Source organism: Lacerta agilis, chromosome 8 (assembly GCF_009819535.1).
Source record: "Lacerta agilis isolate rLacAgi1 chromosome 8, rLacAgi1.pri, whole genome shotgun sequence".
Lineage (NCBI taxonomy): Eukaryota > Metazoa > Chordata > Lepidosauria > Squamata > Lacertidae > Lacerta > Lacerta agilis.
In genome coordinates this window covers 74457731-74470398 of record NC_046319.1, presented here as the reverse complement: position 1 = coordinate 74470398, position 12668 = coordinate 74457731, and the positions used below count along the sequence as shown (strand labels likewise).

Genomic DNA, 12668 nt, shown 5'->3' with positions numbered 1-12668 from the left:
TCTCTCTTTCTCTGCACTTGCAGGAGTGTGAGGTGGCTGTTCTTATATCACTTCCTCTTGCAGGAAATCGGCCCTCTCTGTAAATACGCCGGGCCGCTCCTTTTGTTATCGAGCCTGGCTGCAGCAGATGTGGCTGCTCCTTCGGGCCTGGAGGAAAGGGGGAGTCCCCGAGGGGCACAGGTGTCCTGGTGCGTGCGGGTCTTCACCCCCAACTCTGTTGTTGCTCAAGAAACAGAGGCAAGGGCAGTGGTGTGACTCACTTCCTGCCTGGAATTTTTTTGCCCGCTCGGCTGCAGGTAGCGACCGTCGCGAGGGTGCAGATGGGGAATGGGTGTGTGTTAAGGGGCTAGGGCCTTTTTGTGCTGCTCCCATATCCTTAAAAGCACCTCGCAGACATGTCCTCCATCTGCAGCCTCGGAGTCCATCTTGTTCAGTGGTTTTCTTGCTCCTGCCATTTCTGCCTCATCCCTCTCTTGTCCGTGGGGGGCTGCAGCTGCCCTTAATCCTCAGGGCAGCTGATTCAGCCTTTATTATTGTCTTTTGCAAAGTGCATGTGCAAAGTGTTTCTTTCTCGTTCTCGCAGCGAGTCTGAAAAGTGGGCCGGGCGAAGGCCGAGTTTGACACTTCTCTGGGCCGCGTAACAAACTTTGTGGCTGAGCAAAGGAAGTGGGTTTTTCACATCGCACACCCAGCGCTGTCTTGAATGCTGCGCCACACTGTGTGAAGCTCATGTGTTCTCTTGGTGGTTCTGTGGTTTCTCTCACATAATTAATTTGTTTAATGGCTTGTTTTATTTAAGGCAGGGCTTTGTTCGCTTGTTTCTTTGCAGTATTTCTATACCAGTTTTCAGACAGACCTAGAACTAGATATGGAACAACTGATTGGTTCAAAATTGGGAAAGGAGTACGACAAGGCTGTATATTGTATCCCTGCTTATTTAACTTATATGCAGAATTCATCATGCGAAAGGCTGGACTGGATGAATCCCAAGCCGGAATTAAGATTGCTGGAAAAAATATCAACAACCTCAGATATGCTGATGATACTACCTTGATGGCAGAAAGTGAGGAAGAATTAAAGAACCTTTTAATGAGGGTGAAAGAAGAGAGCGCAAAATATGGTCTGAAGCTCAACATCAAAAAAACTAAGATCATGGCCACTGGTCCCATCACCTCCTGGCAAATAGAAGGGGAAGAAATGGAGGCAGTGAGAGATTTCACTTTCTTGGGTTCCATGATCACTGCAGATGGTGACAGCAGTCACGAAATTAGAAGACGCCTGCTTCTTGGGAGAAAAGCAATGACAAACCTAGACAGCATCTTAAAAAGCAAAGACATCACCTTGCCGACAAAGGTCCGTATAGTTAAAGCTATGGTTTTCCCAGTAGTAATGTACGGAAGTGAGAGCTGGACCATAAAGAAGGCTGATCGCCGTAGAATTGATGCTTTTGAATTATGGTGCTGGAGGAGACTCTTGAGAGTCCCATGGACTGCAAGAAGATCAAACCTATCCATTCTCAAAGAAATCAGCCCTGAGTGCTCACTAGAAGGACAGATCCTGAAGTTGAGGCTCCAGTACTTTGGCCACCTCATGAGAAGAGAAGACTCCCTAGAAAAGTCCCTGATGTTGGGAAAGATGGAAGGCACAAGGAGAAGGGGACGACAGAGGATGAGATGGTTGGACAGTGTTCTCGAAGCTACTAACATGAGTTTGGCCAAACTGCGAGAGGCAGTGAAGGATAGGCGTGCCTGGCGTGTTCTGGTCCATGGGGTCACGAAGAGTCGGACACGACTGAGCGACTGAACAACAACAACATTACGACAATAAGCATCGATTGAAAAAAATAAAATTTTCAAGATTTCCTACCTTAATTTAAGGAAGGGTTTCCTAAACTTGGGTTTCCAGCTGTTTTCAGACTACAACTCCCGTCACCCAGAGCTTGCAGGACCCAGTGTCCAGGGATGATGGGAATTGTAGTCCAAAAACAGCTGGAGACCCAAGTTTGGGAAACCCTGATTTAAGGTATTTACTGCACCATGCCACTAAAATAGGCTCTCAGTTTCTATGGTGTGAGGCCACTTCTGTATGAGTCTGTTAAAAGCGTGCAGAACATTAAAGAATGTGGCTGAAAGCTGGGTCACAGTCCACTCTGAAGGGTTTGCCACCCTTTTCCAGACAAGCTTCGCTGTCTTTTTTTTACAGACACATCATGGGCAGAAATTCAACAATAGTGCAGCTTGACGGAGAAATGTGGATATTTGCTTTTAATTTCTGTTTCTTTTGCGGTTGCCGAAAAGCCACAGAGCCATTGGTCAGGGGGAAATGTAGCTATGGCTGGGAACTCTGGCCTGCTAAAGCAGCTTGAAACTTGATGTAATGCATTGCCTTGCATTTATATATATGTCCATAAAAGTTACCAATCCTCAGAAAGTTGTACTGGCCTGCTTCTCCCTATACTGGTTGGCCGTTTTGTGGCCTCAAAGGGTAAAGAAAGGGGGGGGGGGCGTTTTCTGCTAAGCCTCTGGGAGACCACACAAAGAATCAATTCCTTCTTGACTACAAGAGTGGCCATTTATGAGCTTTCTGTAAACATGTCCTGAAATTGCTTTGCAAGCTGGTTATTTTGTGTGTGTGTGTGTATGTGTGTTGATGGTCCCTAGGGGGCATAGAACCATAGCATTGCAGATTTGGAAAGGGACCACAAGGATCATCTATCTCAGGCTTCCTCAAACTCAGCCCTCCAGATGTTTTTGGCCTACAGCTCCCATGATCCCTTGCTAGCAGGACCAGTGTTCAGGGATGTTGGGAATTGTAGCCTCAAAACATCTGGAGGGCCGAGTTTGAGGAAGCCTGATCTATCTAGTCCAGGGTTTCCCAAACTTGGGCCGCCAGCTATTGTTGGACTACAACTCCCATCAACCCTAGCTAGCAGGACCAGTGGTCAGGGATGATGGGAACTGTAGTCTTAAAAAACAACAACACAGCTGTAGAACCAAGTTTGGGAAACCCTGATCTAGAAGCTGACTTCTAAATTGCAAGTTCCCCATTAGGAGAACTACCCAGAGTGCCAACTACGTAGTGGGCAATTATTTTTATCCTTCCTTTGTGCCACCACTAGGGGACACCAAGGTAGTCGTCACTTATGAGGATTATTATTATTTTTTTACCTGTTCTGCAAAAAGAAGACAAATAATGCCTGTGGGAAAACAGATAGGCAATGCCCTAGAGATGGGTATCTGGGGCTAAACCTCAATAATCAGGCTGGGAAACATCAATAATCAGGTTATTCTGTCACACACACCCCACCCCGGGACAGTGTGTGTGTTTGTGTGAGAAGGCAACCCAGGCCCAGCACTTTGAAGAGTTTTGCAATGTGCTGTTTTGATTCTGACCCATATTTTTTCCCCAAACCGAGCTCCTCCCTGGCCACTACTGCCAGGCTTTTGGAAAGGTGCCCTCTATGAGTCAGGCTGTCTGTGGGGTGTGGAGTTTTCCTCCTGCTTGACTCTCTTTTCTCTGAGGCCTCTTTGTAGGTGACAGAGGCGGTATTCATGCAGCATTCACCTCCACCTAGTGCAGGAATTTCTGAGTAATTGGGGGGGGGGAGAAAGAGAGGTGGGGTGGCCTTGGTAGCTTGAATGCCTCTCTGTGTATGAAGCCCCCCCCCCCCGCTCCAACTTGCTTTCCATTCCATCTCTTCTCCCCTCACCCCACCCCGCATCTCCCATATTCTTCCTGAGGACGGGTGTGTATTTTTCCTGAAAAACCGAATCCTTGCAAAGTTGGGTTTTATTTAAAGAGAGCAATCATTTAGGGGGAATCCATGCCATGGGTTCAGTGCACGTGACCTCCCCCCAAGAATCCTTGGAACTGTAGTTTGACACCCCCCTACAGAGCTACAATTCCCCAGCGCCCTTAACAGACTACAGCTCCCATGATTGTCGTGCGGTTTGAAAGCTCGTTGGATGTGGAGCAGGGATGGGGAATGTGTTGTGAACCAAACTCCCAAATCTATGTGCTTCTCCACTGCCCAGTTTGTGAATTTTTCATTTTTCTGTGCCCCCCCTTAAAGGTAGATGCTGGCCCTGAACACTTGGACCCCTTGACTCACCTGGGGACCTTACCCCCACCCGCCCCACAGGGGCAGAATGGAGTTGGAGGAAGGATACAATGGGGTGAGTAATTGGTATGGGGAGGAGAGGGGAAAGAGATGGGCTTTTGTACAGTGAGGGGTAGGACAGACAAAGTTCTACCTCCCCCCCCCAAAAAAAAACAGGGTTTCCCACATTTAGGTCTCCAGCTGTTGTTGGACTACAACTCCCATCATCCCTAGCTAGCAGGACCAGTGGTCAGGGGTGACGGGAGTTGTAGTCCAAAAACTGCTGGAAACCCAAATTTGGGGATAGGGAGCCTGTGGCTCTCCAGACATTGTTGGACTCAAACTCCCATCATCCCCAGCCAGCAGGGCCAATTGCCAGGGCTGATGGGAGCGGGAGTTGGAGACCGGCAACCTCTGGAGAGGCTCCCTTCTCAATTTTAGAAAGGGCAGTGTGTTTTTATAAACCGGATTCGCCGATTGGCGGCTGGCATTGGTGGTTTCTACGGAAAACACTCTTGTTATATGAGGGGTTTTGTGGGTGGAGAGAAAGGTCTGTTTTGAGAACGAATGGAGTTTCCAGGGTGCCTGGCTGGGACCTCAAGCTATGGGTGATCCAAGCAGGATAAGGTGGGGCTCCTTGATCCTGCCACTCAGGTGGTCTCGCGTCTTCCTTACCAGAACCCGGCACTGGGTGCCCGCAGTGGGTCGGCCATGGCGATCATCGGAGCGGAAGACGAGGACTTTGAAAACGACATCGAGCCAGTAAGGGGGAGTTTTGGGAGAGGCGGGAGGAAGGGCACAACGGCACCATAGCTCAGCGGCAGAGCACCTGCCTGGCATGCAGAACGTTGAGTCATCTTCAGGTGGGGCCGGGAGAGCCCCTTCCCTGAGTCCCTGCTGCCAGTCTGTGTTGATCAGACGAACCTTTGGCCTCTAAAAAGTTGCTGGACTACAGTTCCCATCATCCCTGCCAATTGGCCGCGCTTGCTGGAGCTGACGGGAGGTCATAGTTCAGCAAGATCAGGAGGGCCGGGGGTTCCCCACACCTGGGGTAGACAGTACTGAGCTGGGTGGGCTCGGTAGAAGGAAACTTGTCGTGAACAAACACCGAATGTGAGCTGGAAGGAGCTGTGTTGAAAGGAGGCAGTGAGGAGAGGGAGCTGCCAGGGGGGGTGTTAAGGAGGGTGGGGTGGAGAAGGTAGAGTGGGGGAAATCCTGATGTAACAACACACGCACACACACTTTCGTTCCTCCCCTCAGTTCCAGAACCCGGATGCACAAAGCAGCATGTTCCAGAGCCTGGACCTCTTAACACGGCATCCTGCCTACTTGATGGTTTTCCTGCAGCATGTGGTGCTGCAGTTCGACTCCAGCCCTGTGGTAAGCCTTGCGTTTCTTTTTGTCGTTGTTGATTTATTCTGGCAGTTCCCTCGCTGCGAGAAGTGAGGTTGCAGGGAACCAGGCAGAGGGCCTTCTCGGTGGTGGCGCCTGCCCTGTGGAACGCCCTCCCAGCAGATGTCAAGGCAATAAGCAACTGTTTTACTTTTAAAAGACAACTGAAGGGGGAACTATAGGGAAGTTTTTAATGCTTGATGCTGTATTGTTTTTGATATTTGGTTGAAAGCCGCTCAGAGTGGCTGGAGAAACCTAGCCAGATGGGATGTAAATAAATTATTATTATTATTATTATTATTATTATTATTATTATTATTATTATTATTATTACTATCACCTTCTAAACCACCCTCTCGAGGCGATTTAGACATAAGGTGATTTTCGAAATTTAAAAACAACAGATGCGTTTAAAACAAGACTAAAACCCTAATAAGTGGACACTCATTTAAAGACTCATTCCTTCATGAGGACTAGCTTCTTACCACGCTTGGCTGTGGTGCGATTAGGTGGGTCGGCCCACGCAGGTACATCTCGCTGCAGGTTTCCCAAAGCTCATGCAGGGGACAAGCGTTGAGTGTATTTCTTTGGACCAAATAATTTGCACCAATTGTCAGCTTCAATAGTTAACTTCCCACTTAACAATACTTTTGACATGCTTTAATTCAGGCAATTCTCTGCACTGATCTGTCCGGTGCATGGTCAGTTGGAATGGCAAGATTGACAAATGGAATAAGAGATCAAGATGATTTTTTTGATTGGACTGGAAATGTTTTGTGGATTATTTGGAAAATTACTGTAAGCCTGTTAGAAAGTTAACAGTAACAGAGTGAATTCAGCAGTAACAATTGTTGAGATATAAAAAATTAGAAAATGAAAAGAGAGGGATTAATTAGAATATGCAGTGGAAAAGAAAATGATGAAGCGAACCACGGAAAGGGCAGGGGGAGTCTAAATGAAGTGTATTTGGTATTTGGATTCCTATCTATTGTTTTAATTGTAAAATGAAAATGATAAATACATATTTTTTTTAAAAAAAATGGAATCGCATGGTACAGGTTTTTCTGGGCTGCACCAGTTTCGCCGACAGATGAAGGGAATTGCATATTAAATGCAGCCTAAAATAAACATATACAACATTTCTCCCTGCTGGGGAGAAAAGGCTCTATCCCAGCTTTCAGTGTTGCTAAAGCACCCTCCTATCTATGGGCTTATACCTGTTGCGTGGCATAGTTCTCAGTAGGTGAGAGGTTCCTGGCAGAAGCTCAGGATCCTGTGGCTATTCTTGATTTCGTCCTTGTATAGTCAGCTGTTGTTTTCCCCCCAGCAAGTTTCTAGTCCCTTTTATTAATTGAAATATAAGGAAAAACCTGGGGGCAGGTAGGCATTCTTAGCTCATTGCTCGGTAAGAAGCAAACCTTCGCCAATCCCCCATTTGCCCCCCGGCCCTGCAGGCAAGGGCACTGAGATTATTTACGAAGCACTCAATAATATTTTTTTAAAGTGCTGTACAAACAGTAGGATAGGCGTGCGCCCAGTGGCTTGCAGTCTTATAGACACAATAGCAAAAGGAGGAGGTGTGGGAAGGGAAGGGAAGGGAAGGGAAGGGGAAAGTACATTCGGTTACCAACCGTGTTTTCATTTATCTTTGGGCTGGATAAAGATCAGTGAGCGAGGCAGTCTCTTCTGTAGGCTTGCAGTCTGATAGACGCGACACAAAAGGAAAACGGAATGAGGAGGGCAAGGGAAAATAAGCAAATCAAGGCTCGGCGTCTTAAAAGCTAATGCAATATATCAACGATGATAAATTCTGACGTCGTGACCACAAAGTCAGTGCAGGAAGCAGTTATGGATGGTGCAGACCCAAATGGTGGTTGGTCCCAGCCAAGCCAATGGAGGGTGTCCCTTGGTGTAACCTTGCCCTCTCATTCATGCAGGCAGGCAGGGTGGTTGACAGTGGAAAAAAGGATAACCTGACTTCATTTCCCTACTTTACATGTATGCACCAATGCAGAGGGGAGCAGGGAAGGGGCTTTCTGAACTTCCCTTCCTTCTCTCATTTAATGTTGCCTTGATTAGGCCTGGAGTGTTGTTTTGGTTGTTGGTTTTATTTTATTTTGCATTTCTGTGCCACTTTCCTTTCGAATGAACCCCAAAGTGACTTACAGACCATAAATAGCAATGGCACAATAGAGGCATCACAAGCACAGCATAAATCATATAATTAACAAATCGTTGCAGTCTATAATTGCAGTCTATAAAACACTGTTAACAAACCAGCAGCTAAGAAATAAGCTAACGCTCGCAATTACAGCATAAGTCATATTATATGATTACCAAATCAATGGGGCATTTATAATCTATAGAACGATATTAAGCAAGGCAGCAACTAAAAATAAGCTAAACACTATTAAGTTCACACACACACACACACCTCTTCTCTCAATGACTCATAATCTTTCGCTCTGTTCAGTTCATTAAAACACACATACACATCCATCATCTGGGAGTTTGGGAGAGTCGCCATCTTGAATTGGCTCAGGAGGGCCAGGTGAGAAGGAATCCGGCCCCTCCTTTCCTTGGTCGGCTGCCAGCTGCTTCTTTCCTAACTGCCTTCCTTTCTTTCAGCTCTGTTACCTTCATGTGGACCTCATACTGAACCGCCTCGGGGCCAAGGAGGCGAAGAAGCAGTTTGTGGAATTCTGCCATACGTTCCTAGACAAAGCTGGGGTGAGCGAACTCTGAAGGGAGACCGCTTAACAATGGCGATGGTGATCTTTATGAATCTATACCCTACGGGTGGTGTTCTGATAATTTTACTCAGAGCGGTCCTGTGGAAATGACTGGGCCTCACTTTGTCCCATTTATTAATTTCAAAGGGTCTCCTCTGAGTAAAACATACAGGCTGCATTCACACCACAGGTTTAAAGAGCGGTGGTAAAAATTAAAAAGTTGTGGCTCCCCCCCCCCCGGATCCTGGGAGTTGTAGTCTGTTATGGGTGCCGATAGTTGTCAGGAGACACCTCCCCCCCTTTATTCCCCTCAACAGAGCTACAGTTCCCAAAGTGCTTTAACAGCCAATCCCTCTTCAGCAGCTCCGGGAATTGTAGCTCTGTGAGGGGAAATATGGGGCCTCCCGGCACCTTTAAAAAAAACTGCAGTTCCCAGGGTCATTTGGGGGGAAGCCGTGTTTGAAGTAGTATCATAGCGTTTTAAATGTATGTTGACTTACCACCCTCTCTGTCCACAAAAGTACATGAGGCAGCATACATAAGATGGACACCATACGGAAGTACATTGCAGTAACAGAACAGCAGTTGAAAACAAACTAGCAGAAAATGTGATAGAAAGTGGAGAGCCCTGAGACACCCCCTTCCTCTCCTCCAGCACCACTTTCTCCTGCTGGCTTTAACCAGCGTCCTCTCATAACCAAGATTCGAAACCCAAGATCTGAAGCTCCTGCAATTATTCCATTCCTTCTACAACTCTAGCGGTTTAGTAACTGCTGGCCAATTCCCTCACAGGCCCATTCAAGGGTTTGGGAAATCTCACATGCTGCCTCAATGATGTTGGCGATCCACTTTTACCAAAATTCGGCCTGGTCCACAACATGTGGCAGAACGAAGGGGTGCTTGTTCTAATCATTATCCCTTATCTTTTCGGCAGCTGCTGAGGGTTCCTGTTCCATCTTCCGTACAGTTTGAGCTGGGTAAGACTCCATAGCGAATGATGTGCTTGTTGTGCGTGAGTATCCAGTAGGGGAACAAAGCTTTCATCTCTTTTGCACCGAGGAATTTTGCAGAAAGAATGTGTTTTATGCAAAGTCAACCCTCGGGGGGTATTATTATTATTTTTTGCAAATTATTATTATTATTTTTGCATAATAATTTACATGCATTCAGAAACGCCGTAGATCCTTTTGCGAAAGTCCTGGCAGACTCTGGAGAGCGAAGCAAATACAGGTAGGTAGCCGTGTTGGTCTGCCGTAGTCAAAACAAAATAAAAATAAAATTCTTCCAGTAGCACTTTAGAGACCAACTAAGTTTGTTCTTGGTATGAGCTTTTGTGTGCATGCATTCTTGGTATCTGAAGAAGTGTGCATGCACACGAAAGTTCATACCAAGAACAAACTTAGTTGGTCTCTAAGGAGCTACTGGAAGGAATTTTTTTTAAAAAAATTTTTGAAGCAAATACAGTTATGGGTCTTCTACAGTTGTACGTAATTGCAGGAGAGCCATGGAATTTTGCTATTGGTAGCAAAGTCCAGCATCCTGAAAACACTGGCATTTTTTGTTCTGCTGGTTAAAAGTCAAGTTAGTAGTCCTTGTGGATGTGCAAAGCATATGCGGGCATTGCCTGATGGCAACTCTGAGAGAGCCAGTGTGGTGTAGTGGTTAAGAGTGATAGACTCGTAATCTGGGGAACCGGGTTCGTGTCTCCACTCCTCCACATGCAGCTGCTGGGTGACCTTGGGCTAGTGACACTTCTTTGAAGTCTCTCAGCCCCACTCACCTCACATAGTGTTTGTTGTGGGGGAGGAAGGGAAAGGAGAATGTTAGCCGCTTTGAGACTCCTTCGGGTAGTGAAAAGCGGGATATCAAATCCAAACTCCTCCTCCTCCTCCTCCTCCTCCTCCTTCTTCTTCTTCTTCTTCTTCTTCTTCTTCTTCTCTGGAGCATGAAATACTTAGGGAAAGGCCGCTTGGAGGAGCTGCGGGGCTGAATTGAAATCCCTCCGCCCACCCTGGAGTTGGCGATACTGATTGCCACACAGCAGACGTGGGGGCAAAATTATGTTTAAGCTCACGGCAAACAGGAGCCGGGAGTTGGCTTAACGCTTGTTTCTGTGCTGCACAAAAACTTGCGACATAATGTATAACCACATTGGGTCTCTTGTGGTGCTGCAAGACTGCTTGCCTGGTTCGTGCTCCCTTTCCCGATATCTTCGCCTCCACCCCTCCCTCTGAGCTGCAGTTCCTAAACTGTTCTCCCTCCTCCCTGCCTCTGCGCCCTCCCCCCCAGCAGCCTCTGCGGCTGGCTTGCTCCCCCTCCTGGCTTTCTAGCTCGCAGTTGTCGGGGAGCCCCACCTAGCTGGTGAAACTATCTGAAAGACAGGAAGTTGGAGGGCTTGGGGGGGTGGGGAGAGAGAGAGAGAGAGAGAGAGGCAGGGAGGGCTACTTCTCTCCCCCACTGCTCCGGCCAATTGATGAGCTCATCTGGAGCCACGGACTGGCCCTGCCCTTTTCTCCTGCCACGCCGGGGGTGGGGGTTGTGGGGGGTGGGGTGGTGGTGGTGGTGTAGAAATCTTGAGTGCAGCCAGGCAAGGGGTCCTGCGGCTTCGCGGCACCATCTAGTGGGCATGCCTGCCAATTGCAGCTGACTGCCACACACTCTGGAGAGCGCCAGCTGTTCCCCACCCTCAGAAAGGAATTTCTGAGATGAGAAATGTGCTGTGGTGCCGCACGACCGTGGTGCCACATGGTGGTGAGGCAGTGGGGAAGATCTCTGCAGGCAGGGTTTGTGTGTGTGTGTGTGTGTGTGTGTGTGTGTGTAAGGAGCTTCTAGGAGACAGGACCTTTGCACTGGGGGGTGTATGCAAGATGAATGAAGAGAGAGAGGGGGAGAAGTACTAGAACACTGAAATGGGGTCGGGGGGGGGGGAGCGCAGGGCCACCCCCTGTCTCTGCTTCCTGTGAATGAGTGAGCAAATGTGTTTATATATATATATATTTCACAGAGGGAACGCAGGTGAACCTTTCGATCTGGACCACATTCGTGCCATTCATTTGAAGCAGATATTGCAAAGCTACCATTCTCAGAGTTCCTTGTGACGAGGGATTGGTTGTTAATCCCTCCTGGGAACTGTAGCTTTGAGAAGGGGGTGGCGGGAGGGTCTCTCCTAACAACTCTCAGTGCCCTTAACAAGCCACAGCTCCCAGGATTCTTTTTTGGGGGGGGGGGGAAGCAATGACTGTTTAAAGCAGGCATAGGCCAACTCGGCCCTCCAGATGTTTTGGGACTACAACTCCCATCACCCCTAGCTAGCAGGACCAGTGGTCAGGGATGATGGGAACTGTAGTCTCAAAACATCTGAAGGGCCGAGTTTGCCTATGCCTGGTTTAAAGGGATGTTGTGGCTCTTTAAATGTGCTGCGTGAATGTGGCCTTAGAAATGGCTGGAAAAAAGGGAGTATATATATGAATGACAATATATAAAAATATATAAAAATAAATTACTTCTGAACCACCCCCTCATTGAAAGATTCTAGGCTGGCTTGCAAAAGTGCGAACGAAACCAAGCAACAGTAAAAAAAAAAAAAAAAAACCAACTTGAAGCCAGGAAATAAACGTGACAAAATGCAACAAGGCAAGGGGCAATAAAGAGGTTAAAAAAAAAACTGAATAAGATGACTCCAAAAAATATTTTAAATACCTGGGAGAGATCTCTATACTGTGTTCTTAAAACAGAAGAATACATTATTCCTTGTGTAACCCAGGTTCCAGGATCAGTGGCGCCCTTTGTGATATCTGAGAATGCAATTCAACCTCCCAGTTCCCCCATATTTCTGAGATTCCACCCAACAGTGCTCACAGATATTGATATTTATCTCCACAATCATAAGGACCAGAAACTTTTTTATATATAACGTAGAGGGAGGGGAAAGTGATAGTAATTGTGTACAATCATAGATGTGCTAGGTACATGATGCCCTACTGGGACGCGGGTGGCGCTGTGGTTAAACCATTGAGCCTCTTGGGCTTGCCGATTGGAAGGTCGGTGGTTCGATTCCCCGCGACGGGGTGAGCTCCCGTCGTTCGGTTCCAGCTCCTGCCAACCTAGCAGTTCAAAAGCATGCCAGTGCAAGTAGATAAATCGGTACAGCTGCGGTGGGAAGGTAAACGGCGTTTCTGTGCACTCCTAGAAGCAGTTTAGTCCTGCTGGCCACATGACCTGGAAAGCTGTTTGTGGACAAATGCCAGCTCCCTTGACCTGAAAACGAAATAAGCTCCGCAACCCCATAGTCGCCTTTGAATGGACTTAACTGCCCAGGGGTCCTTTGCCTTTACCTTTACATGAAGCCCATATGCTGCCAGAGGGGCTAGTCCTTTCCATGATGCCCAACTTAATGGTTTTTGGGGGATTATGCATGTTCATGCTTCTGGCAGCCCCATTCCCCC

At 47.5% G+C, this 12668-nt stretch overlaps 1 protein-coding gene across 5 annotated transcripts in view; it reads left to right on the top strand.

Annotated features, from left to right (window-relative positions):
• The window catches only part of ARHGEF1 (Rho guanine nucleotide exchange factor 1), a 52663-nt gene that overhangs the window by 7381 nt on the left and 32614 nt on the right, over positions 1 to 12668 (top strand). For all 5 annotated transcript variants that reach the window (XM_033158329.1, XM_033158331.1, XM_033158330.1 and 2 more), the window contains exons 2-6: positions 4073 to 4175; positions 4778 to 4861; positions 5360 to 5479; positions 8120 to 8221; positions 9158 to 9200. In XM_033158329.1, the coding sequence (XP_033014220.1) occupies positions 4149 to 4175; positions 4778 to 4861; positions 5360 to 5479; positions 8120 to 8221; positions 9158 to 9200 (376 nt within the window). In that variant the 5' untranslated portion in view covers positions 4073 to 4148. The remainder of the gene's footprint in view (positions 1 to 4072; positions 4176 to 4777; positions 4862 to 5359; positions 5480 to 8119; positions 8222 to 9157; positions 9201 to 12668) is intronic.